Source organism: Gracilinanus agilis, chromosome 2, assembly GCF_016433145.1.
Source record: "Gracilinanus agilis isolate LMUSP501 chromosome 2, AgileGrace, whole genome shotgun sequence".
Classification (NCBI taxonomy): Eukaryota; Metazoa; Chordata; class Mammalia; order Didelphimorphia; family Didelphidae; genus Gracilinanus; species Gracilinanus agilis.
Genome location: NC_058131.1, coordinates 722124349 through 722151103, shown reverse-complemented (window position 1 = coordinate 722151103; position 26755 = coordinate 722124349). Strand labels below are relative to the sequence as shown.

The 26755-nt window shown below is 51.8% G+C and overlaps 1 protein-coding gene across 1 annotated transcript in view; it reads left to right on the top strand.

Annotated features, from left to right (window-relative positions):
* Positions 1-278: 278 nt before the first annotated feature.
* ADAM12 (ADAM metallopeptidase domain 12) overlaps positions 279-26755 on the top strand; it is a 377713-nt gene continuing 351236 nt past the window's right edge. Inside the window, exon 1 of the mRNA XM_044660350.1 lies at positions 279-417. Within this exon, the coding sequence (XP_044516285.1) occupies positions 279-417 (139 nt within the window). The remainder of the gene's footprint in view (positions 418-26755) is intronic.

Here is a 26755-nt window from a genome sequence, read left to right as displayed (position 1 = left end):
GACCGCCACGGCCGCTAATTTGTTCCATTGTCCGGAGGCCCGGCCGGGCAGCCCGGCGCAGAGCGCTGGGCTGGGCTGGGCGGGGGCGGGGCCAGGCGCCCTCCCCGCCCCCCGCCTCCCCCTCCGGGCCGGCCGCCGCCTGGGTCCCCGCCCCCGGCCTCGCCGCCCCCACAACCCGCCCCGGGACTGAGCCGGCCGGCTGGGATGCAGGCGGCCGCTGGGGCTCGCCGATGATCGTCCCCGCACCCCATGGCGCTGCCCTCCCGCTGAGCCCGACCATGGGCCAGCTGTCCCGGGCGCCCAGTCCTCGGACCCGGAGCCAGAGTCCGCGCGGACCAGCGCCACAGCCGCTAACACCGCCGCTGCCGCTGCTGCTGCTGCCGCTGCTGCTGCTCCCGGCGGCCTTCCCAGCCCAAGGTAAGCCCCTGGGGACCAGCTGCAGCTGCCGCCCCTCGCCGGCCACCGGGTAGCGGCCTCACGCCGGCTGGGCGCCTGTTGTGCCCTCCCCTGCCGCGCTGGCTCCTCCGTGCCCTTCTAGTTTCTTCTTGCAAACTTTCTTCTGGAGCAGCGGCCCCGGAACTCTCCGCGCCCGCGATCCCGGTGCCGCCTCCGAGCCACAGCGCCGCCGGGTCCACGCTGCCTGCCTGGATTCAGTCCGGGCTGGGTGAGGGTGCTCCAGAGATTCACCTCATTATTTGACTCATGGGGAAACTGAGGCGCGGGGCAGAGACTTGCTCTGGGTTGCACAGGTAGCCAGGGGGTGGGGCCGGGATTGCTCTCGGCCCCCCAAGGTGGACTGACCTCATTTTCCACACCGAGGGGGTGGGCTCAGATTCCCTCCGTGCGGGACGTTGGGCTTGTGACTCCATTTACCCGACCAGTCGTAAGACTGGGCTCCAATTCCTGCTTTGCTACGGTACTAGAGGGAAGTACTCTGGCCTCTCTGGCCTCAGTTTCCCCAGCTGTAAAATGGGGTTGGGTATGAGAAATGACTTCTAAGGCTCCTCGCGTGGGAGCGCCGTCTGGGCTCTAGTTTGCCCCTCCGTAAAATCAGGAGCTCAGTCAGCCTCGGGCAGCTCCTGGCCAGCTCCGGATCCATTCTCCGTTTGTTAGGCACAGGAGGTAGCCAAGAGGCTCCACTCTGGGCACCCCCCCCCACCCTCCTCTCCGGAGACTCGGGGCACTTCCACTCCTCCAGAGTTTGCCAGTGGAGCGGGCCAGGCATGGCAGCGAGGTCTGGGGTGTAGCGACTAATGGGGAGCCCTGCTGCCCCGCCTGCCGGGCCATAGTTCTGCCAGACTGAGAGCCCTGGGTGAGGGCATCCGTCCCTCTGATACCGGGCCAGCAGCCACAGTGGCACAGGGCAGGGGGCAACCAAGCCCCGCTAGCACAGCCTTGGTCCGGATAGCTCCCCTGCCAGCCCGGACTGCCCCCCACTTCCTCCTCTGCCTCCCGGGGATCGCCTTTGGAAGCTCCTTCCCACCTTCATTCCATTTCATTTCATTCTTCCTCCTTCCTTCCTTCCCTCCTTCCTTTCTATCAGTCAGTCAGTCACTGGGCAATCATTCATTTAGTGGAACCCTAAGTCCCATCGTCCTCCTTTCCTCCCTCCCTCCCTGCCTCCCCAGAGAGCAGACACCCCAAAGCCTCAGGCCAATGGAGTTCCCTGGCCTGAGGGCAGCACACTGTGGTCCCTGTGCAGAGAGTGAGTCTGACCAGATCCCTTTGGCTCTGAGGCTTCCCACCCTTTTGTCCCTGGCCAAGTCACCTTGACCACCTCGGGCCTCGGTTTCCTCCTCTGAAAAGGAGGAAGGAACAAGTATTTCTGTGGTAGCCACTATGTGCCAGAGCCTGGGCTAAGCACTTTTTAAGCATTATCTCCTTTGATCTCACAACGCCTCTGGGAAGTGGGTACAGTTATTACAGAGGGGAGGAACCCGGCCAAGAAGGGTCAAGGGACTTGTCCAGGGTCACCCCGTTCGTAAGAATCAGAGACTGGATTTGAACTCAGCTTTTCCTGGCCCTCCTCAGACCTCTTACAGCTCTCGGAATCCAGATTTCAAAACTCCTCAGCAAGGGGTCTTCCCCCTTGGTGGGTCTCTGTTTCCCCCAGGCTAAAAGATGGGTGTGATCTCAGCTCCAGTCTGTGGTCCCCATGTTTCCTCATTGGCCCTGCCTGGCCTCTCCTTGGCTGAGGGGCCCCTTCTGGCCCAGGGTGGTCCGGCTGTAGCCCCTCTCAGCCTCCCCCGCCTCTGGCCCTCCCTTGTCTAGGCGTACATCTCTCTGCCCACTGGTGCTGCTCTTGCTTGCTTGGAAGAGGCTTTTTTTTTTTTTAAGGAGTTTTGAAACTTGAATTGCAGCCTTCCATTGGCTCCAGTGCTCCAGGGTTCCTCAGCCTGCCTTCCTTCCCATTGGCCTTGGGCTTCCCTCCTTTCTGCTCCAAGTTCCCAGACCTCCTCTTATGAAGAAAGGGCCGTGAGAGTCCTTCTCAGCTCGCCCCAGGACCTGCCCAAAGAGCCCTGAGCCAAGACCTGTCTGACTCCCAACTCTGCTGGGCCACCTTGGCCACAGCTCCTTTCCTCTCTGGGCCTCATTTTCTTCATCTGCAAATTGGGGGGAAACGAGTAAACTAGATGTGTCCAAGGCGTCTCCAGCTCCAGATTTCAGGGCACTGTTTGGGGCAGCTTGGGGGGAGTGTGGGAGAAACCCGAGGATTGGCACTAGGAGACCTACGTTCAGGTCCTGTCTGTGTGACCTTGGGCATGTCACCTAACCCACTGATTCCTCATCTGTGAAAGCAAGATGAGACCCCTTGAGTCAGTGGTCTGCTCTCACCCAAGAACTCAACCCAAAGCTCATTGGTGGAGAGCCCTGAATGTGGGGGTGGGCGGGGACTGGAAAAGAATTCTGGGGCAGCCTGGGAATAACCATGGCCTGGGGCTTCCAGGGGTGAACTTGGAGCAAAGGACCAGCCCCATCCCCACCCCATGCAGCAGGTGCCTCTTAGAAAGATGGAGCCTTCAAAGTGACCTGATGTAATGAGTGCCACTAGGGGCGCCATCAATCCATCCACCAACCTTGGCTGTGTGTGTCTGTGTGTGTGTGTGTGTGTGTGTAAGAGCCACAGGCCCAGAGAAACAAAGACAGAGGGGGGCAGAGAGATGCACGTTCCTAGAGGAGCTCCAAGACTCCGACAGGAAGGAGCTACTAGCTCTTGAACCTTGAAGGAGCCAGCCTTCGGGCGGCTCAGCCTCGGGCACTTGAAAAATAAATGGACTTGGGAGGGATCCCATTGGAAGCAAGATGGCTTGTGGGAATTTGCCCTTGAAGAGTTTTCTGAGAAATGGCTTTCCAGCCAGCCAGAATGGGAAATCGCCCCAAACTCCACATCCTCTTGGAATTTGCCCCCTGTGTGCATGGCAGTATGGACAGTGGAAGCAGAGCAGGCTCTGGTGGCATAGCACTTGGCTTTGAGTCCCTGCCCGGCTCTGACTAACTACCCTGGTGACCTTCGGCAAAACTGTCCCCGGACCTCAGCTTCTCACCTGTAAAATGAAGGGATGGAGAGAGCATCTCTCGGGTTCCTTCCAGTTTTAAATCCGATCCCAAGGAAGAAGCTGGAATGAACCTTAGGGTCCATCTAGTCCAACCCCCTTCAACCCCTGAGGTCTAAAATGGGGAAGAGATTGACCAAGAGGTCCCCTGCCAGCAGCTCCTGCACTGGACCACACTTCCTCTCATGGGAGACACTCGGGAGAACCCCAGAGGGTCCTCACTGCATCCTTTTGTCCACAGCATTTATAGAATGTACTCCTTTCCTAGAGTTCTTTTGGTTTTCTCCTCTTCCTCCTCCTCCTCTTCCTCCTCTTCCTCCTTTTCTTCTTCCTCCTCCCTCTCCTCTTCTTCCTCCTGTTCTTCCTTCTCCTCCTCCTTTTCTTCCTCCTTCTTCTTCTCCTCTTCCTCCTTTTCTTCCTCCTCTTTCTCCTCCTCCTCCTCCTCCTCTTCCTCCTTCCTTCTCCTCTTCCTCTTCCACTGCTGCTGCCGTAGACAGCTGGGTTTCTACAGCACATCTTCTCTATAAAGGTTGGGCAACAGGCTGTCCCATGTCGGGGGCATTTGTCTCCCAGTCGAGTCTCCGAGATGAAGTGAGGATCCAGATGCCCCCTGGGGCTTCTATTTTCATGCTCAATCTTTTAAGACATTATGGCCTGGCCAGCTGTTGAGCTTGGAACCCAGAAGCAGGATTGGGACTCTAGGGACCCTGGACAAGTGAGTGAACCTGTGGGAGCCCCAAAGAGACTCTTATGATGAAAATGATCTCCAGAGAGATAGCCATCTGTTTATTGGTGGCGGCAGTTCACCGGTTAGGCCACCATCCTAACCCATGAAGTGACATGAGGCCACAGCCTCCTGGATGACCAGAGGCCTCGAAGCTTGGTCAGGTGGCTCAATAAAGGGAGTGAGAGGAACCCGTTATCCAGGCCCTCCCTGGAATATCCCAAGACTTCTCTAAGTGGTAAGCAGCTATCTTGGAGGTGGTCCATCATCATCCTATCCAGCCCTCCCCATCCCCACATTCCCAGGAAAAAGGCCTTCTCCCCTTCTGTTAGTCATTCTGGGGATTCCTAAGAACAAAGAAAATGCAAGAAGCAGAGGCCTGGGCAGGATCTCTGAGCGGATCCCACACCCAGGAATACCCAGGAATTCTCCCTGACCTACAGAACTGCGGCCTTTCTGCTCCACGGCCCCAGTCTAAGAATTCCTTCAGTGTATGGAAAGGCAATTCTCCCAAAGGTATGACCGGATGGTGATGTGCCCTCACAGAACTCAGTCTTCGCAGAATGTTAATGGCTCTCCTCCATCAGATCCCATGATTTGGCCAATAGAGGGGAGCAAAAATGAGCACCCTGGGAGGCCAGAGGGGAAAGCCACTGATGGGGAATCGGGGAGGGCCCTTGGGAGGGAACCAGGGAGCAGAGGCATCCCACACTCCTAAGTGCCCTGAACCAGATTAAAAGGAAATTGGGAATTGTTTAATGAAATAAATAAAAATACAACATATCATAGATAATGCTAATATGTCATTTTCCAAGTTGATACGCAGTCTGCTGGGATCTTTGTGAACAGTCTGTGGCCCTGTTTCTATCTGAGTTTGAAACCCCTGCTGGTAGGCCCTAAGGAACTATGGAAAGACACTTGATTATTTTTTTAAACCCTTACCTTCCATCTTAGAATCGATATTGTAAATTGGCATGTATAACCCTGTGGAATTGCTTGTCAACTCCGGGAGCAGGGAGGGAAGAGAGAAGGGAGACATCATGAATCATGTAACCATGGGAAAAAATCAAATCAAATAAATATTGTATGTTGGTTCTAAGGCAGCAGAAATGGTAAGGGCTAGGCAATAGGGCTTAAGAGACTTACTCAGGGTCACACAGCTAGGAAGTGTCTGAGGTCAGATTTGAACCCAGGACCAACCTGGCTTTCAATCCACTGAACCAGCTGGTTGCCCCCAGGCAATTTATTATTGTTAAAACATGTAGCAACAGAGGAAAGGTAGGAAGATATCTGTGCCCATATCCATTTCATCAGAGGAAGGAAAATCTTTCTATTGAGTCACTTAACAAGCTATTAGACGTGATTGGGGCCTTTTCATAAGAACCACTTTCCTTCCTGTGTCCGAGTCCCAGAAGTGAGTCCTTTAGCTAAATGCTCCTGCCTCATCAGGCATTCGTGAAGACAAGATGAGCAGGTGGGGGCAACGTTTTCAAACGTCCCTTTTAGAGGCAGCATCTGATCCGGAGGTTCTTTGGCTGCTCTCCCTCCGGAGTCCTCCATGTGCAGAGCCTTTGCTATCAGCTCTCCCTGGGACTGCCCGAGAAGGGGAAAAGGCTCGCCTGGGCTTTGAACATCTTAGAAAGGGTTTTCTGTGAATGATCAGAGCAGGCTTTTCAAAGAGCTTTTCTCGGGCGATGATGGTGCCCAGAGTCGGCTTCTGGAAGGGCTGCTGAGAGGAAGTCACTTAGGGGGACGGGCCGATTCGGAGCCACCGACTCAGGGTGCCTTTGAAAGGAAGATTCAAATAGCTTTGCTTTCTGTAGACAGAATTCTTGCTCCAGACGAACGCTGACCCTCTGACTGACTCGTACGTGCTAGTGTTTCGCTCCTTAACCAGCTCCCATGGACAAGGCGCCATTTTTCTCCTTTGGGAACTGGATGCTTTTTTATTTCATTGTGTTCCTGCTTCTGCCCAGCTTGTTTCCTCATCACCCCGCCATGTCCTGTCATTTCATTTCCAGCCTACAGATGCTTTATTGCATCTGAATAAGTTGTTCATTCAGCAAATGTTTGTTGAATGCCACTTGTTTGAGAGCCCCAAGTTGGATGAGGGGGAAGATAAACGTTTCCGTAAGACACGATGCCGGCCCTCAGAGAGCTTATGGTCCAGAAGGAAAAGAAGGCCCAGACCCAGAAGACTATAGGATACAGAATCAAGAGGCGAGCTGGAAGGGTGCTTAGAGATCATTTACTCTGTCTCCCTCATTGAACAGAGGATAGATCAGGGGCATGATTTACCTAAGGTTGCACAAGTAGTACGTGATAGTGGTGGGATTTGAACCAAGGTCCTCTGATTTCAAAGCTCATACTTCTCTTTTTTTTTTAACCCTTAACTTCTGTGTATTGGCTCCTAGGTGGAAGAGTGGTAAGGGTGGGCCATGGGGGTCAAGTGACTTGGCCAGGGTCACACAGCTGGGAAGTGTCTGAGGCCGGATTTGAACCCAGGACCTCCCGTCTCTAGGCCTGACTCTCAATCCACTGCGCTACCCAGCTGCCCCCTACTTCTCTTTTTTTTATATACTTCATTGCGATATAACATTGTTTTGGGGGTCAGAGGACCTCGACCCAAACTCTGGCTCTGCCACTTACTGATGGAAGGCAACACATTACAGTAGAAAGAGGTTGGTGCTTGGAGGTACAGGCTCTGAATTCGAATTCTGGTCCTGCTACTTCCTGGGTGAACATGCGCGAGTCAGTTTGCTTTTGGGGGCTAAATACAAATTAAGGGGGTTGAACTAGGGGATCGTTAAGGTGCCTGCAAGCTCCAGATTTGTTTTCAATATGGCGCCGGTAAGTCTGGTGGATGTTACATTTGATTTCAGCAGAACTCGGGTTCCCAGCTACTTATGGAATACAGAGAAGTCCTTGTGAAATGCAGGGGTAGAATGAATTTCTGTAAATCGAGTCAGCTTCCTTAGGAACACACACTGAGCCCCATTGTCCCCAAATCCCGGGCTTTCTCCGCCCCAGAGATGCCACCGACAGCTGGCTTTCCTGCAGGTCCAGCTAATCTCTGCCATAGCAGCTGCAGGGGTGAGCTGGGCTGCGAATAGCCTGGCTGCAGTGTTCCGGGGAGAGGACGCAGGGATCAGGGTCCGGGGGACGAGGGAGCTAGAAACAGCTGGAGAAGGAATCTGCCAGGCATTCTGGAAGCCACTTGCTTGGCTGCTGAGAGGTTGGTTGGACATGATTAATGGGGGTCCTCCAGGCAGCCCTTCCAATCCCCCTCTGGCGCCTCACTGGGCATTGAGGTGACTCTCCAGCTCAGAGGTTCCACCAGCTCCAGCTGGTCCTTCAAGGTGAGAGAGACAACCAAGATGGCCCCAAGTACGGGTTGGCTGGCTGGCTGCTGGCGGTAGAAGCTCAACCTCTCATCAGGAAGGTCCCACCCACAGATTAACTATAAAGGGATGGATGGCTCTTTTGGCCACAGCAAGGAGACCATGGAGCTTCGGGGGAAGAAAAGGGAGAAAGAATCGTGAGAAGAAGAAAACCCAGAATCATTTTGTGATTGGCAAGGTCTTTGGGGATAAAGCTGAAGTCAGGAAGATAAGAGTTCAAATCCTGTCTCAGATACTAGCTATGTGATGCTGGTCAAGTCACTTCTCTATGAGCGCCTCAGCTTCCTCATTTGTAAAATGGAGATAATAATAGCTCCTACCTCTCAGGGCTTTTGTGGGGCTCAAATGAGAAAATACTTGTAAAGCTTAAAGCAGGATAGAAATGCTAGTTCTCCCATTATTATTCCCATTGTATAGCTAAGGAAACTGAGGCAAACAAAAGGTGAGGTGACTTTCCAGGATCCCATGGCTAATTGGGGTGGGAAGCAGAATTTGAACTCATGTTTTTCTGATTCTTGGGGCAGCTAGGTAGCACAGTGGTTAAGAGTGCTGGGCTTGGAGTCAGGAAGGCTCATCTTACTAGCTGGATGACCTTGGGTAATTCACTAAACCCTGTTTGCCTCAGTTTCCTGCCTCCTAAAATGAGCTAGAAAAGGAAGTGGCAAACCTCTCCCGTGTCTCTGCCAAGAAAATCCCAAATTGGGGGAGAGACGAAGAGGCCCCAGAGAGTCAGACACAAGTGACAAAGCCCAAACCAGCTGGCAGACTCCAGCCAGGTCCACTACGGTAGCCGTGCGCAGCACAGAACTGGCTCCCGCTTTTTTCTCCCCCTCCTCCGGGGCCACAGCAGGGACGGCAGCCTTTCTCTGCACCCCTTTGTCATCTGTTAGATGAATGTCTTAATGCCATCTGGGCTCCTCGGTGGCCCAGCCGCTCTGGTTACGAAGGTGGAGACGTCCATTTCCCTTTGGGTCCAGGAGGATCTTAACTAGGGTTTGGGGCCTGAGCGATGGAGGTTTAGGAGGAGACGTCTCCTCCCTGGCCCCATGGCTCCAGCATGCAGAGCTGGGGGGAATAGAGAGGCTATTTGGGGGTTGTCAGCAGGGGACGGAACTGTCCCAGAGTGGAATGGATTGGCTTGGGAGGCAATAAGAACCTTTTCCCTGCAGGCCAGCAAGGGAGCACTGGCCGATCCTGGCTCAGGAATCATGAACGGATGCCTCTATCTCCGAGAGCCTTGGCAGCCTTGCCCGGGCCCCTTCGGGCGAGAGAGCCCGCCCTCTCTGTAGTCACAAGGCCTCGGCTTTCTCCTCCATCGGTGCCTCCATCTTTTCCCCCCTTTTCTAATATTCCTTCTAAGCACAGGGGGCCTGCTATGACTTGGAAAAGCTCGTTCGGGTTTATTTTCCTGGATCGGCCATGATTGCGCCATCCAGTTGCTTGGAGCTGTCTTCCCTGACTTCATTCTCGGATGGAGTGACAGCAGGGAGACCTCTGTGTCCCACTGAGTCACAGACTTCTGCAGCCTCCCCTGTCCACGTTTGTATAAGGAGCAGAGTCAGGGCCGCCGGGTTCCCGTGTGCTTTCAGTGGCTCTGAAGGCTTCTGCTTGCCCTTCCCTGTCCTGCCCTCCAGGGCCAAGCAGAAAAGTGTAATTCCCCCTCCAATGGGTGATGGCTCAATAGGCATCCCTCAAGGGCTACAAAATCCTGAATGTGGCTGCTTGATGGGGAAACAGCGAACACTGGCTAAAACTGAGAGGTGAAGGATAAGGATATGGTCTGCGGCCTTCGAGCATGTGGTCCTACGGGAAGAACTCTGCACATGGGCTGTCGCTTGGCTTTGTCCAAACTGGCCATGGAGCCTTGGGCAAGCCACTGGCCCTGGGGCCTCAGTTTCCTCATGCCACAGCATAAGAATATTCCTTTGCTCACAGGCCTGATATGAGGCTGAAATGAGGGATTTAGGGACATTCCTTTAAGTGTTATGAAGCACATATAAATATAACCTTTTGATGTTACCGAAAAGATTCTGTCTTTTCCCATCTCTCTTTATGGTAACCCAGGCCCTGGGGCCGTGGGGAAGGATTTAAAAATAAACCCCCAAATCCCCACTTCCCAAGATGGACACTTTGTTCTAATTGGGATTTTTCTGTGGAAAATCTCATCAAAGGCCTTTTAGGGACCCTCAGAAAAAGGAAGCTTTGGGGGGACCTGGGGGACATTGTGGGGACTTTTCTGATTTTTTTCAGTGGTCAGTTTTTGCTATTCCCCCATCCAAAAAGGAGACGGTGCCTCTGGCTGAAATGGATGCCTCAATGCACTCAATTTATGCCGAGAAGAAGAAGTGAATGTGATGTGGAGAAAAGATATTTTAGCCAAATGAGTCAAAATTTGGCCAAGGAGTAAAATGACTTCAAGTGTCTGTGGGCAAGTTCATTTTCCTGTCTGACTTTCAGCCTGATTGTGATCCTATTTCCTTTCTGAGCCTCACTTTCTTCAGTTGTAAAATGGGGAACTGAACTAGATCTCAAGATCTGGACTACACTTTTTAGGTTCTATTCAGCTCTCATGACCCATGACCTACATAAGCCTCAGTTTCCCCCTCTTTAAAATGGAAAATTGAACTAGATCTCAAGATCTAGACTACACTTTTTAGGTTTCTTTCAACTCTGATGACTCATGACCCCCCTAAACTTCAGTTTCTTTGTAAAATAGGGAATTGAGCTAGATCTCAAGGTCTGGATTAGACTTTTTGGGTTCCATTCAGCTCTCATGACCCATGACCTCCCTAAGCCTCAGTTTCCCCCTCTTTAAAATGGAGAAATAAAGTAGATCTCAAGGTCTGGACTAGACTTCTTTTTTTTTTTTTAATTTGTATTTTGATGGACTAGACTTCTTAGTTTCATTTAGCTCTCATGACCCATGACCTCCCTAAGCCTCAGTTTCCCCCTCTTAAAATGGAGAAAAAAAGTAGATCTCAAGATCTGGACTAGACTTCTTAGGTTCCATTCAGCTCTCCTGACCCATGACCTCTCTAACCCTCAGTTTCCTATTCTTTAAAATGGAGAAATAAACTAGATCTCAAGATCTAGACTAGACTTTTTAGGTTCCATTCAGCTCTCATGACCCATGACCACCCTAAGCCTCAGTTTCCCCTTCTTTAAAATGAGGAACTGAACTAGATCTCAAGATCTGGATTAGACTTTTTAGGTTCCATTCAGCCCTCATGACCCATGACCTCCCTAAGCCTCAGTTTCCCCCTCTTTAAAATGGAGAAATAAAGTAGATCTCAAGATCTGGACTAGACTTCTTTTTTTTTTAATTTGTATTTTGATGGACTAGACTTCTTAGTTTCATTTAGCTCTCATGACCCATGACCTCTCTAAGCCTCAGTTTCCCCCTCTTTAAAATGGAGAAATAAAGAAGATCTCAAGGTCTGGACTAGACTTCTTTTTTTTTTTAATTTGTATTTTGATGGACTAGACATCTTAGTTTCATTCAGTTCTCTTGATCCATGATCTCCCTAAGCCTCAGTTTCCCCCTCTATAAAATGATTCACTAGATTTTGAGACCTGGATTCAGTCTATAAGGACCCCTACAGTTCTTATGAGTGGATGAGACTGACCCTGAGACTCAGGTCCAGTGGCAGCTTGACCAAGGAAATCGATGCTATCTTTCTGCATCTGTGGGTTAGAATTCAGTTGGTCGATCGACGGCATTGATCATGTGCTTCCTTTTGGGGGTGGAGCCCTGGGCTCAATTTAGCTGGGGGGGGGGTGAAGAAAGGCAAAGGGAGCCCTTGGCCGCCAGTTCCTCGTGGTTGAGTGGGGAAATGCTTTACACACATGTAAGTAAAGCGAGATCCAGTTTCCACTTGCAGTCGATGGAGATAATCAGAAGTGGGCAGCCTTTGGGGAAATGGACATTTTGCTTACAAGGATTCTCTAAAGTTAGTGCCGGTCACCCATTTCCTCGTGTTGGCGGGATGCTAGAGGCCTGGAGGGGCTGAGGAAGAGCCTTGGTTTTGCACAGACCTAATTGTAGCCTCCTAAACATTGGGCGGCACAATGCTTCCATGCTGTGAGTGCCAAACCCAGCCAGCTTTGCTTCATAGCGGATCCCCCGGATCCCCCGGTCCGTTACACCTCGAGTCTGGAAACATTTTAGAATAACAGAAAAAGTTGGGGGGGGCAGGCTGGCTAAGGCAAAGTCTTGGGGTGGCCTCAAACTCGGGTTTCCTGCTGTTTTCAGGATGGAGCCGGCCTCTGTCTACTCACCCAACTAACAGCCAGGCTGCTGTTTCTCAAGGAGGCTTGTTGGTCGAGGGACGCAGGCAGGGACTTGGGGTTGTGTCGTGGAACTTGGGGGAGGCTCCCAAAGGGGACACAGATGCCGAGTCTCCAGCCCTGTGTGCCGTAGGATTTTATATCTTGTGGGCCTGCGTCTCTGATTTCCTGGGTGGATGGAACTCCAGGTGTGGAAGCACTTCCACTGATGCAGAGCAGTTACCTCTGTGGAATTGCCGTTCTTGTAGCTTTGCCAGGGGCCCTCACAGGACTCCGGGGCTGGCCGGGTGCCCCTCACCTCACCCTCACACCAGACCCTGAAATCCAGCAACACACAGGCGGCGATGAATGACGCTTTCCATTCATTCCTTTGCATTTCCATTCTTCTTCCTGAATAGTTTGAATTTTGTGTTCACTCTCCAGAAAAGTTGTGCAGGATTTATTCACCAGGAAAACAAACGCTCCGTTGTCCTCTCTAGGCTACCGCGAGCCCCCCTGGTTATGCCGTTAGATCATTCTGACTCAGTTTCCTCCTTGATATCCCAGGACACTAGCGAGCATTTCCAGTCATTAGTATTTACCTTGCAAAGCACTTTACAGACGTGCTCTCGCTGGATCCTCACAACTCCCCTGTAGCGGCTGCAGTCGCAGTCACGATAACCACCACCACAATAGCTAGCATTTATAAGGGTCTTTAAGGCAGGTGCCATTTTTATACCCATTTTACAGATGGGCAACCTGAGGCAGACAGGTTACACTCACTTGCTCCCTTTCAGCATAAACCGATCCCCTGAAATCTCATGAATGTTGGATTCTTGAGTCCCCCCCAAGCCCCTCAGCCTCTTCTCTCTCTGACTGAGGCTGGAGGTGGGACTCTGAACTCCCCCCCAAAGCTTTCCTCTATAGAGGGCAGGACCTGGGCTGCTAGCTCACTCTCAGCCTGACACCTGCCGCTGCTTGCTTTGAGCTCCGAGGAGCACGATGCCCCCCGATGCCCCCCGTCCCTTCTTTCCAGCTTCCGTTTTTGGATTGGTTCCTTGCCTTAGATCGTAGGCTACTCAAGGGCACCAGGTGCCCCTTTTTCTTATTCGTGTCTCAACCAGTGAGCAGTGCCTGGCACATAGCAAGGTTTATTGAATTAAACTTGCCCAAAGTCATGCAGCTAGTTAGGGTCTGAGGCAGAATTCAAACCCAGGGCTTCCTGCTTCTCAAATCCAGAGCTCTGAGTGCTCTGTGACCCAGCTGTCTATTTCCCATCATGGCCTGGAGGGAACCTTGGCCGTGGCCCAGGAGAACACGGGTGATCCCCGACCTTTAAGAGCTTGCCATCGAGAAGGGGGATCAGACCCCGACCCAGGTAAGCATCTCACACAGTATTAGGACACACAAGCGCTAGAGCTGTGCAAGTATAAACTTTATTCGGAATGTGTCCGGGACTAGGAACATAATGACATCCTTGTGAGCTTTGTCAGAACTCCTGGAGTCAGACGCAGCAGCTGGTTCACAAGTATTCGAGACCCTGGATCTGGGTTCACGTCTTGATCCGGCGCACGGCTTCCTCTTGGCTGCTCTGCCTGACTGTTACTCGTTAGATTCCCGTCTCGGCGTCCGCAGACCTCTCTCTCTGTCTCCCTGGGCTGACCTAGGCTGGCAGAATGACTCACTGCGAATTTTCTCTTAGCTTTCCCAGGCACGACTCGGGCCGAGACATTGTTTGTTTGTGTTTGGAGGGGTTTGGGGGAGGGAGCCTGGCTTTGCTTCCTGCCTCTTTGCCATCTTGGCTCAGCCTCTCTGGATCATTTTCTTCTTATTCTGTGGATTTTAAATGTTATTGCTGATCTTTTGTTTTCTTTCATGCATTTCTATTTTTCCTTCATGTGTTGCCCTTCCCTAAGACCTTCTATATCCCTCTCATGAATAAGCACCATCAGGCGAAACAATCCACCCCATTGGCTACCTCAGAAAAACGAGGGTTTTATTCTGTGCCTTCTTCTTGGAGGTGGGAGAGCTGATTGGGCCGCTCCATTCTCCAGAAGAGCCGGGAAGGAGGTTTGCCAGACTTTGATTCCGTCAGAGAAACAGACTCTTCACCACAGTCTCAGGTGGCTTCTTTTGTGGAAGTGGATGATAAGCTCTTCCTTTTTCTCTTCTGTGAATCTGGATTCCCATCTGTCGGGACGGCCGAGGGTCGTAGAGCTTCACACAGGGAGGCCGAGTGCCAGGACGCCTTCACTTTTACTCATTTTCGCTGGCTTTGTTGGCATTTCCTTCCTCAGCATGCCTTTCCCAAGGGCTCAGCTAGCCTGACGGTAACGGCGAAACGGCTCTGCTTCGGAAACACCCCTGAAAGTGAGGAGCTTTGGGCTGGCTGGCTCTTGACCCATCCGGAAACTCCTCAGAAGGCCGCCTGAGCCGTCCGGTCTTCTCCCGTCCGCTCGCCATCGAGCTGATACGGCAACAAGGGAACGTTTCATAGCCCGTTAACCACAGCTGGATCGGATGCGCACTGTCAGGGAAGGCTGGATCCGAAGCTTGGCAGGGAGGATCGTCAGCTGGTTCATTCCGGAGGCCGTCTGCTCATGAAAGCAAGGAGCCGGCCACCATGGGGAGACGTTCCCACCAGAAACACTCCAGAGAGCCGACTCTGCCCGCATTTGAAGGGACGTTTTGTCTTGCTCCATGGAAGACGGTTGACTCGGACAATGAAAATACCAGCTCGTGGCTGGCACAGCGCCCGAGGAGGAGAGGACCGACCGTGTCTCGGCCCTCGGGGCACCCAAGGGTTCATGGAAACCAGCACGCCTCCTGGACCTCCTTGTCTGAAGGGCTCACTCATTCCCAATAGAGCGGGTTGGAATTGGTGAGGAGAGCCGTCATTCCCCAAGGCGGTCTTCCACCTCCTACCCAGACAGCGCTGGGCTGCCAGAACAGACCTCTGATGTTCATCATGGCGATTCCCTTCTCAATTAAAACTAGTAACAGTAGATGCGTTTTTGTCATAGATAAAATCTAAGAAATTATAACGACACAATTTTCTTTTCAAATGGCAGCTCAGAATCGTTCTGCCTGGAGAGGTCAATCCGACTTTAATTACACGAGCAGATAAGAATCTCCTCTCGAAGGAATGAGGGTAATTTAATTTTAATTTTAATGGCAGCGTTGTCGGGGCGTATCTGTGAGCCTTTGCGTGGCGTCACCTTTATGAAGGGGGATCTGCTGTGGGGCACAGCTCCGGGAAACTCCTTTTAGCAACTGGCATTGTGGTATTCATGGGAATTTCTTTAAGGACAAGAGCGGCCTTTTATCCAACAAAGGTTCATTCTAGATGAGTATTGTGGAGGTAGCTGGGAATGGTGGTCAACCCAGAGGACCTGGATTCAAATTCTGATTCTCTTAGTCACTTTCCCTTGGTGGGCCTCGGTTTCTTTATGTGAGAGATTTAGAAAAGGAAAGGAAGGAAATAAGAATTTCTAAAGCCCCTACTCTGTGCTGGCTGTGCTAAGGGCTTTCCCATTATTCTCTTTCCTTTTTCAGGACACGGCTCTGTCCTGGTTCTCCTCCCACCTCTCTGACCACTCCTGTTCTGTCTCTTGCTGGATCTGCCTCCAGACCACACTCTCAAACCTTAGGTGTCCCTCACGGTTCTGTCCCGGATCTTCTTCATTTCCCCCAGAGATCTCGCTAGCTCTGAGGGATTTAAGGACGTGTGCTGATGATTTTCAAACCCGCTTGTTCTGACCCAATCTTCCTGCGGACCGGACCGTGACTCTTGGATCTCCAACTGCCTCTCAGACGTCTCAAACGGTACATCCATCAAGATGCCCAAAGCAGAGCTCATTATCTTTCCCCCAAACCGTCCTTTGGCTCCCACCTTCCCCAGAGGGCAGTCCTTCCTCCCAGTCCCTGGGCCTCACCACTTAGGGCTCACTTGTACAGAGCCTCGTCCCTTTATGTCTGGACTATGGTCATAGCTGCTTGGGGGATCTGCTGGCCTCCAGGCCTTCCCCATTCCAGCCCCATCTTCCATTCAGCCCCCAAAGGGATTTTCCCAAAGGCCTGACCATGTGGCCTCCTATTCAGTCAATTCCTGCTGCTCCTGTTGCTCCAGGATGAAAAACCAATGCTCTGCTTGGCATTCAAAGCCCTGCTGTGTGCAGGGAACACCTCCTATGACAGGGCTGCGGCTCCCAGGCCACGGCCGGCTCTTGGGGGGGTGTCTGACAGGTGCTCACCGGTGCCTAGATGGCCACTGCAGAGGCTGCTTCCTAGAAATAAAGCCATGATTGAAGGAAGGAAGCGATAGCCAGGGGGACAGAAGCGTGGTGATGACCGTGCCCTCCTCCACACATGGGCACGCACATCCCACGCATGCACACGTATGTGCACTCACATACACTTACCCAGAGAGACACATACTACCCGCCACACACACACACACACACACACACACACACGCTTCCACGTCCACGCGTGCACATCTTGTGATGAGGGCAATGGCAGGAGACAAACCAAAAGACCGGGCAGGCTTGGTTTTAGGCTCTTGTTCGGATTGTGCCAGTGTCCACGGCAGAGAGGCGGAAGGGGGAAACCCGCTGCAGGTCTGGGAATTCAGGCTGGGGTAGGGGCAGTCACTGATGGGCCAGGGTGGGGGGAGATCCCTCCGGGGAGACTGGACTCGACGTGGGGCTCCTCCCCTTCTGCCACCTCTTGGCTCTCTCCCACCAGCTTGGCTCCGGACGGCCTCCCCCTGCCCAGCTTCCTCTGCAGTGAGAAGGCTGCAGACCCAGGCAAGGTGACTCCTGACTCTGTCCTGGATTCCATGACCGACGGCCATGTGCTGGAGGAAGAAGGGAGGCGGGAGGGAGCCCCATTGGCGAGACCGTGGGCAAGTGGCTTCGTTTCTCTCCTCCCCAGTTTGCTGATTTGTAAATGGAGACAATGGGCGGTCCATGATCTACTTCCCAGAGTAATCGTGAGGATGGGATGGGATAATGCATGTTCGGGGCTTTGGGAGCCATCCAGCCTCTATAAATTCCCGCCATTAGTGGCTAATCCTCCTCTCTTCCAGGCGTCTTAAAAACGTCCCGTAATGAATCTCGCCGCATCTCAATGCGCGCTGTTGTCATGTGAGCCATTATTCTCCTTCTCCCCGTTTTTCAGACCGAGGAAATCGGGGCAATAAATTGTAAGTGGAAGTTAAAACCCAAACTTCCACCTCCTAAACACGGCTAATAAGGCCTGGCTTATGGGGGTAATTTGTGGCTGAGAAGTATGTTTTATCTCCATCGCATAAAGTTGGTTTAAAGCATGAGGCGGGGCTGTATCGGGGGAACGTGATGAACAAGCCCAGAGAAGCCAATACAAAGGCACCCCCCATCGGCGCCCCACGGTAAATTCTAAGTACAGGCAGCTCTGTTCCATGGGGCTACCGTAGGCGATGGAGCCCTCCGATGTCCCAGACCTCCGCGGGGGCAGACCTAGAACCCTGGCCGTGCTGGGGAGCAGCGAAGGGTTGTGTGGCTGAGCTTGGAAGGGATGCCCAGGACGCCTGAGTCTCTGGCCCCGTCAGGGCCCGTTTGCCCTTTCAGGCCTCACACAGCCAGCAGAGAGCCCTTTGACCGACGGAGCTGTGACGAAGGACCGTGGACGAGGGCTTTGTCCAGGAGAGGGCCGAGGGCCCGGGTTGTCCTGACTGCCCCAAGGCCCCGGTCCTGCTTGCTCTCCTCCCCCCCTTCAGCAGTTGGCAGTGTGGAAACCAAGGGTGAACCTCGGGCTCTCGTCCGATTTCAACTCCCTTAAAGCTCTCGGACACAGAACGTTCGAGCTGAGAGAGGCTGAGCCGGCGTAGGGTGCCGAGGCGGAAGGGACCCACCCCGAGAGAGAATCTTCTCTTCTGGGCCAGCTGGCTTCTGCTCGGAGACCTCCAGGCACCAGCCGCTCGGCCCCCAGCTCCCCAGGCTGCCTCGGCCACCTGGGCTGGCTCCAATGGTCAGGACACCCTTCCTGACCTCAGACCCCAGGGCACCCGGCCGGATGAGCCCCGGTTCCCTCCCAGCAGGTTCCAGGGGAGGAAACGGAAGCCCAGACGCTGAGGGACGTGCTCAAGGATGCAGTGGTCACGAATGGTGGAGCCAGAACCAGAATCTGGGTTTTCTTATCCCAAAGAGTAATAATCGGCCGCCTCTGTTGAGCCTCTGTTGAGCCTGTGGCTCCCTAGTGCTTCTAGGATAAAATGCAGGCTCCTCCGGTATTTCAGACCTTCAGAGTTTGGATCTAGCTTGTCTTTGGGGCTGATGCGAGCCAACCAGGCTTCCTCATAGTTCCCCATCTCCCCCCTCTGCATCTTTGCCCTTGTCTTCTCAACCACATCTCTTAGGGTTCCTCATCTGCCCCAGAGCTCTCCCCAGGATTCCTTTGGCTTGATTTGGTTTGTCTTTGTGGGCTTGGCTGTCCTCCCTTGGGTACGACTTGTCAGCTTGGTGAAGGCAGGGTGAGTTGGTTTGGTCGCTGTATCCCCAGTGCCTAGCTTAGTACTTGGAGGGGGAGGATTTGGGGGTGAATCTGGCCTCAGGGACGTAGAACCTGTAGGCCTCCCTGCTGAACCTCTCTGAGCCTTGGTTTCGTCATCTGTAAAATGGGAGGGAGATGGGATGAGATGTCTTCCGCAGTCCCTCTCAGCTGTAAACCTTGCTTCTGCGACCTGGGACCCTATAATCCAGGAGGCACTTAATCAATGACATGGAGAGAGCCCAGGTCTCTTGCCTTTAAAAGGACAGGAATAGAACCCAGCTCTTTGGGTTGTGAGTCCAGGACTTTCCCCTCTGCCCTTCATAACCCCTTCCTGGTTCCTGGGGAAGCCAGAGTTTGGGAGGCTGGCTTCCTTTTTGTGCAAAGCATTACTCACATATTTGGCTCTCCCCAGGAGCTCTTGGCTACCCATCCTGTGTTTTACAACGGTTGCATATTTGAGCAGGCATCTCTGGCAGCGGCCCCTGCGTGCACACACGCACGGCTCTCCAGCCCGGGGCCTCGGTCTCGCTGCTCGATGCAGAAGTGCCCATTTGTTGGGGAGCCCTTCTGGACTCCAAGCTCTAGAGTGGCCCTCCCACCCCCCACCCCCCGCCCAGGATAGAAGCCACATGGGAGAGAAGTCCCAGCTATAAAATATCTGCCAGGCTGCCTGGAGCTCGTGGGCACTGCCAGACGTGTGTTCTGGGAGGAAGGCGAGGAGTCCGGTGGCTCCCTCCGGAAGGCTCTCCTCAGTCTGGCACCATCAGGCTCCAGTTGAGTTTCAGAAGCCCAGGATGAGGGCGGCCCCACTCCAGGGGAGCAGGCTCCTGGAGGATGGCTCATCTGGAGTAAAAAGGCTTTTGTCTTTCTAGACGCATCACTTGAGTGGGTTCTGGACAGCTTCATGGCTGGTGGAAGGGGGACCCCGAGTCTCCTTGAAACCTGGAGATGGGGCCGAGATCTTTTCCAAATCTGGCTTCTGACCATGGGCAAGCCTCGGTTTCTTCATCTGTAAAATGGCTTCATAGGATTGGGTGGTCTGGTGCCTCCTTCCAGTCCCAGGCTCTGATCCTCTTGATCTCTCTGGCTGTTTGGTAGATGCTGCCCTGATTGGTTTGTGCTTACAGCAAAGCTGGTGGGGGACGACCGAGAGAGCAGATGGAGGTGGCCACGAAGGCTGCCCAGGCTGGGTTTTGGTCTCCCTGACCCTCGGCCAGACAAGCTCCCTGCGCCCTGCTCGCCTCGGTCTCCTTCCCCGGACAGTCAGGACGATCACACTTCCCGCACCACATGGATGCTAAAACTCTGAGATCACATTTGTAAAAGTCTCTGCAATCCCTCCGACACCCTGTAAATGCTCGCTGTTATTATCAGTGCAACGACCCCGCCTTGGTGTCTCGGAATCGAGCCCGCTTCTCCAGTTTTCCCCCCATTCGGGTTGGGCCTGACATCTTTATTGCTCCATTCACCAGACACGTGTTTGCAGTCTCTGTGATCAAAGGAGATCAAGGCCTTGGAACCCACGAAGCGCCAACAAGTATCCTGGAGGCTTAGCACGGCGCGGGGTCATTGGATGTGGGGTGGGAAGGACTTCTGGAGATCTCTGAGGCCACCCCTTCACTTCACAGAGGCAGAAGCCAGAAGGCCCCAGAGCCAGTGAGCAGCAGAACCAGGCAGACTCACTCCAGTGAGTCCATTATTAGTCATTGCACCCAAAGGTGCAGATTGCAACCCTCAGAGGCCTGCCAACACTGCGCCCTCTCATGTGCCTTCTCCCATTAATTTCCTATGAGGGAATCCCGTCCCGTGTTCTGGAGATCTTCCCTGAGCTCTCTTGTCATCACAAAGGAGCCGCAGCACACTGTGGATGGCTTTCAGCGAGCGAGCCCTCTCTCCCGTTTATACTGGCCTGCCTTGTTTTCCCCTCACACAGTTCTTGGGTGACAGCCTTTATCCCACTTCTGCGGAGCCCTTCATTGATAATGTCCCATAGCCTGCTCCCCTGACCCCACACTTTCATGTTCCCTTTTAGGGTAATCCAATCCCAGGCTTCCCTAAAGAATATTGGTTGGGACTAAGAAGCTGGGCTCTGGTTTGAGGGAAGAGCTTAGAGTTCTTAAGCTCATTGGAACTTCCCACCGGAGAGCCAGTCCACACCTTCCTCTGCTGAGCTCTGGGCACGGCTCATGGCCCCCCTGCAGGTTCTGGCCAGGATGGGCGAGCTTGGCATATTGCTCCTCAAGGGGCAGGATGGCCGGGAAACCTCTGATGACCCTCGGATCACTGTCACCAAGAAGGGCACGAAGCAGGCACAAGTGTGGACGCGCTTCGGAGGGTTCCACCACTTCCCTGGCGCAGAGTGGCCTTCCTTGTGTCACTCAGCTGACGGTGACGTCCCACTGGTGCCCGGCACCATGCTGATGGCCTCAAGCCCTCCCAGGATGTGGCAGACCCTCCCAGGTGAGGTCTGTAGGGATGCCAAGACATGTCGGATCCCCGCATGATCAGAGGCTGGAGCTGGAGCAAAGTCCTCTCAGAATGTTCACATGGAGTCACGATTATTGACATTGCCTGGAAACTGTCTGGAAAACACAGATTTAGATCCCAACTAGGACGAGCTCCAAATCCAGCGCTCGTTTTGCTGTAACAAGTAAAATGTGTGCGTACGTGCGCCGGCTCCCATGCCCTTGCCACGTGTCACAGGATGACAGAAACACGCTTAAGGAGATGGGGGGGTCTCATCGGCATAGAAAGCCAGGCGTCTCTCAGGATCCGAACCTGGAGCTGGAAGGGGCCATCCAGCCTCCTCCTCTCCCCGCTCCACAGGCAAAGAAACTGAGGCCCAAAGTCACGCCAGGAGCTGGGATTTGAGCCTCTCCTTTCTGCCTGCCCTAAGCCGTCTCAGGATTATACCACCAGGCAGGCGAGAGGCCCGGCAGAGGATAATGGAAGAGAAAAGTATGTCCAAGGACCTGGGGCTAAATTGTGGTGCTCCTACTCACGCTTCTGTAACCTCTGACATTGGCCTCCTTGGGCCTCAGTTTCCTTATCTGTAAGATGAACACGTCGGACTCAGCAGCCTCCGAGATTCCTTCCACCCTGACTACTGACTTCCCTGGATCCCTTTAAGTTCCAACGGAAGTCCTACTTTCCCCATCCCAGGGCCTTCCCTCTGCTATTTCCCATTTTTCCTGTCAGTAACTTGTTCGTAGATGTTTATTTGCATGTTGTTTCTGATTAGACTGTAAGCTCCATGAGGGCAGGGTGCATAGTGGGGACTTGATAAATGTTTATGGAATTGAATGGACTTGACCTAGGACTTTTTTTTTAAACCCTTAACTTCTGTGTATTGGCTCCTAGGTGGGAGAGTGGTAAAGGTGGGCAATGGGGGTCAAGTGACTTGCCCAGGGTCACACAGCTGGGAAGTGTCTGAGGCCGGATTTGAACCCAGGACCTCCTGTCTCTAGGCCTGACTCTCCATCCACTGACCTACCCAGCTGCCCCTTGACCTAGGACTTTCTGATCCATGACCTGGGCCCAAATCCTAGTTCTACAACTTCCTACCTGGACAGGTCACCTTCTCTCCTGAGCCTCAGTTTCCCCATCTGTAAAATGAGGGGGTTCTCACTTCCAACTCTACATGTGTGGTCCTAGGTGCCTTCACCTCATTCTTCTGTAGAGGATATCCATCCAGTGAACTAGAGAGCTTTCTCTCCTCTCCCCATTGCATAGGTGCCAGGAGAAGAGTACTGAGTCCCCCATCTCAGGAGAGGTTGAATCCAGCCTCTTTCCTCACTGCCCATCTCTTCAGACATATTCCTTGCTCTACTTCTGGGGCATCGGCCCGTTTCTGCCCTCCACGCATTTGGCTGCCCTTTGGGTCACCCCTACGAGCCTTGACCTGTTGGAGATGGTGGGGGTCTGAGACTCACAGTAAGATGGCATTGTTTGGAGAGGCATAACTAGAAACATTTGTGCCCGACATCCAGCCTGTTTGTAAAGAAATCTTGCCAGATACTTTGGGAGCTCCTCATGGGCCGTGGGGAAGGCCCGTTCTCAATCCCCCCTCCTTTACAATTGGGGGTTCGCTCCCCCAGCTTTCCCCAAATCCCCAAACAGCTTCTGTGGGCCTCCCTAACCCAGGGCCTTCCAGGGCTCCAGTTGCTGAGGGAGGATTAGAAATGGGAACAGCCAAAGAGGAGGACAAGGTCAGAGCTACCAGAGATGGTCGTTGCACAAGCCTGACATTTGGATGACACACGAGCCCGATTCATTGGAGCGATGACTTCAGCGGCAGCCTTGGACACTGAACTGGCTGGAGAATGGCCTTTGATAGGTTCACTCTGCTCCTTGCCCAGAGAGATCCTGCTATGGCAGGAAATGGCTGACAGCAAATTGTTGGAAAGTTCCCAAACGGAAATTCCCCCTTTTGGACATCCATGTCCAGAGGTCCGAAAGTCTTCAGTGGCCTCCTTCAGCCTCTCTTCCGAATGCCCCGAGGACAGAAATATTTGCTGGGGGCCAAAATTGTCCCAGTTGCCCATTGACATGGTCCCATAAGTTCAGTGTGCAGGCCTGGAACTTGTTCTTTGGGATAGGGTCACCTGGAGGTTCTGCTTCCACGGAAAGTCGCTGGAACCAGATGATGGCCAGATTTGGGGGATGCCGAGACAGAGAGTTCATGAGAGCACAGGCCGAGATTCGGAGAGCACCAAAAAGGCCATCCTCGATGTGTGCCCCTGGAAAAACAAAAGCAGATGAATTTCTCCTGTACTGAAGGATGATTCGCTCTATTTCCCTAATTCTGTTTTCCTGCCTGCGGCATCCAGATAACACAGTGGATAGAATGTCAGACCTGGAGGCAAGAAAACTCATCTACTTGAATTAAAATCCCACCTTAGACCCGTTCTAGCTGTGTGGTCCTGGGCAAGTCACTTAACTGTTTGCCTTGGGTTCCTTATCTGTAAAATGAGCTGGATAAGGAAATGACAAATCACTCCAAAATCTTTGCCGAAACAAAACCCAAATGAGGTCACCAAGAGTCAAGACTGCACATCAACAAGATTTCCAAGATAAGCAGCCTCAGTTTCTTCAAAGCCATCCTCATAGAGAATGGTTTCATTTCCTCTTATGTCGCTGTTCCCAAGATTATGGTTATCACCTGATTCCAAGTGATTGCTCCAATCCATTTTTTTAAACCCTCACCTTCCATCTTGGAGTCAATACTGTGTATTGGCTCCTAGGTGGAAGAGTGATAAGGGTGGGCAATGGGGGTCAAGTGACTTGCCCAGGGTCACCCAGCTGGGAAGTGTCTGAGGCCAGATTTGAACCCAGGACCTTCCCGTCTCTAGGCCTGACTCTCAATCCACTGAACCACCCAGCTGCCCCCTCCAATCCAATTTTACTTTGATAAATGGAACAGGGAAAGATCAATCAATATTGGAATCAGAAGGCCTGGATTCCAATACTACCTCTGCCATTTGTTTCTTGTGTGCTCTTTCTTGTACAGGTATTAAATGAGATTGGTTGGATACAGTGGCCTGAATCCCCTTTCTATGGCCAAGTCACTTCCCTCCTCATTGTTTTGGGCAACTAGCTAAGACTTTCAGGTTCAGAGAAGGTGAGGAAATATCTTCGCTTTGTACTGATTAAATTAGAGATTTGAGGGGCAGCTGGGTAGCTCAGTGGATTGAGAGTCAGGCCTAGAGATGGGAGGTCCTGGGTTCAAATCTGGCCTCAGACACTTCCCTGCTGTGTGACCCTGGGCAAGTCACTTGACCCCCATTGCTTACCATTACCACTCTTCTGCCTAGGAGCCAATACACAGTAATGACTCCAAGATGGAAGGTGAGGGTTCTAAAATAAATAAATAAATAAATAAATAAATAAATAAATAAATAAACAAACAAATAAATAAATAAATAAATAAAATTAGAGATTTGATCCCCAGCCCTGCCTTCTCCCTTCTGTCCCTAATGACTGCCATTCATCATTTTAAAGCTTCTCAGCTTTCTAAAAGGGCAAGGCTGCAGGACATAAAACAAAGCCAAGCCTAGACTGGTTAAGCCAGGGGTTCTTCACCCGTGGGTCATGGGCCCCTTTGGCAGTCAGTCCAGGAGGGCCTGTGCATCCTTGTTGGATTGGCTGCTCCTTGAGGGTAGGATGTCTTTCTTAGTATCCCCAGGGCTTAGCTTAGTGCTGGCTACACAGTAGGTGCTTTAGAAATGCTCTTTGGCTGTGTGGCTAAATGCACAAAAGAAAATACTCAAGATGACAAAGGAAAAAGCTTTCTTTCTTTTTAGTAAAATACATAAAGCTGTACATTTTCCCCATCCAGGTTCAGGGACCCTTTACTCTGGCCATTGACTGTCATCTAAGAACCCTGGGATTAAATACAATTCAATCAATCCAACCAATATTAATTGTCTGCTCCATGCAGAGCTCCATGCCAAGTGCTAGAAGCTACAGACTCAAAATTCCCGAAGAGCTGATTGGAAAAATTATAGTAATAACTCACATTTTTGAGTGCTTTCCCCTTTTAAAAATATTTTCAATTTATTTATTTTAACATTCTTTTCTTTTTAAATGTTGAGTTCCAAATTCTCTCCTGCCCTCCATACCCACACCCATCCACTGAGAAGGCAAGCAATATGGTATCAACTACACATGTGGAACCATGCAAAATATATTTTCATATTAGCCGTATTTCCCAAAAAAGCAAGAAAAATAGAAAGTGAGAAAATCATACTTGGATTTGCACTTAGTTCATCAGCACTTTTTCTGGAGGGGGAGAGCATTTTTTCCTCATGAGCCTTTTGGAAGTGTCTGGGATCATTGTATTGATCCAGAGCAGCCAAGTCTTTCACGGCCGATCATGTGATAATATTGCTGTTACTGTGCGCTCTGATTTCCTGGGCTTTTTCTCTTCACTTTGCATCAGTTCATAGAAGTCTTGCCATGTTTTTCTGAAACCAACCTCTCATCATTTCCTACAGTCCAGTCGTGTTCCATTTACAATCATATATCACAACTTGTTCAGCCAGGCCCCAATGAATGGGCATCCCTTTGATTCCCAATTTATTGCCACCACAAAAAGAGCTGCTATGCCAATTTTTGTACATGTAGGTTCTTTTCCTTGGATCTCTTTGAGGTAAGGGTATCGCTAGGTTAAAGTGCACACGTGGTTTTATAGCCCTTTTTAGCATAGTTCTAACTAGCTCTCCAGAATAGTTGAATCAATTTGCAACTCCACCAACCATTCAGTAGTGTCCTTATTTTTCCCTCCTCGCCTCCAGCACTTACCATTTCTGATAGGGTATGAGGTGGTATTTATCTTTTTGTAGTCGGCAGTGATTCGAAGCATTTTTATATGACTCGAGATAGCTTTGATTTCTTCTCCTAAAACTTACCTATTTACATCCTTTGAACACTTATCATTTGGGGAATGGCTCTTATTTTTATACATTTGACTATGTCTTTGAAAAATGAGGCTCTTATCAGAGAAATTTGCTATAAAATGATTTGCTATAGTTTTATTGCCTTTGTATTTTAGCAAAATGTAGTTCCCCTGTTTATCTCCCTACTTAGGTCTGTTTTTGCTTTTGCTTTGAGTTCATCATTGCTATCCCTGCCTTTTTTTTTAATTTCTGTTGAGGCATATTTGATTCTGCTGCAGTTCTTAACACCGTGTGTATCGCTCCATTTCAAGGGTGTCTCTTGTAAACGACATACTGTTGGATTCTGGTTTCTAATCCATCCTGCTCTCAGCTTCCATTTTATGGATGAGCTCATCTCATTCGCGTTTACTTCATGGTTATGATTACTAACTGTGAATTTCCCTCCACCCATTTTCTTCTGTTTCTTCTCTCTCTTTTGACTCTGTCCTTCCTCAAAAGTCCATTTTGCTTCTACTGACCTTAGCCTGTCCTCCCTTTATTTTATCATCTCTTTTTCTCATTTTCTCTTCCTACTTCCTTATTGGTAAGCAACAACGGAATGTATGTGTGTGGCTGGTTGTTGACCTTCGACCAAATGGCGTAGCCGTGTCAGTGTTAGCGGCTCACTGACCAGTAGGAGTCTGGAAGGCTCCTCCGAGGTCAGGCACAGAGAGCTCTTGGGAACGTTTGGGACGGAGGTGCCTCTACTCTTACTCACCTCACGTTTCTTTTGAACCATCCCCGTCTGCTCTGCTCCCAGACTACGGCTCCTTCTTTGACCAGGCATGCCATGCTGCTCGGTCCTGTGCCCGTATCTTCTGTGGCTCCCAACGGATGCCCAAA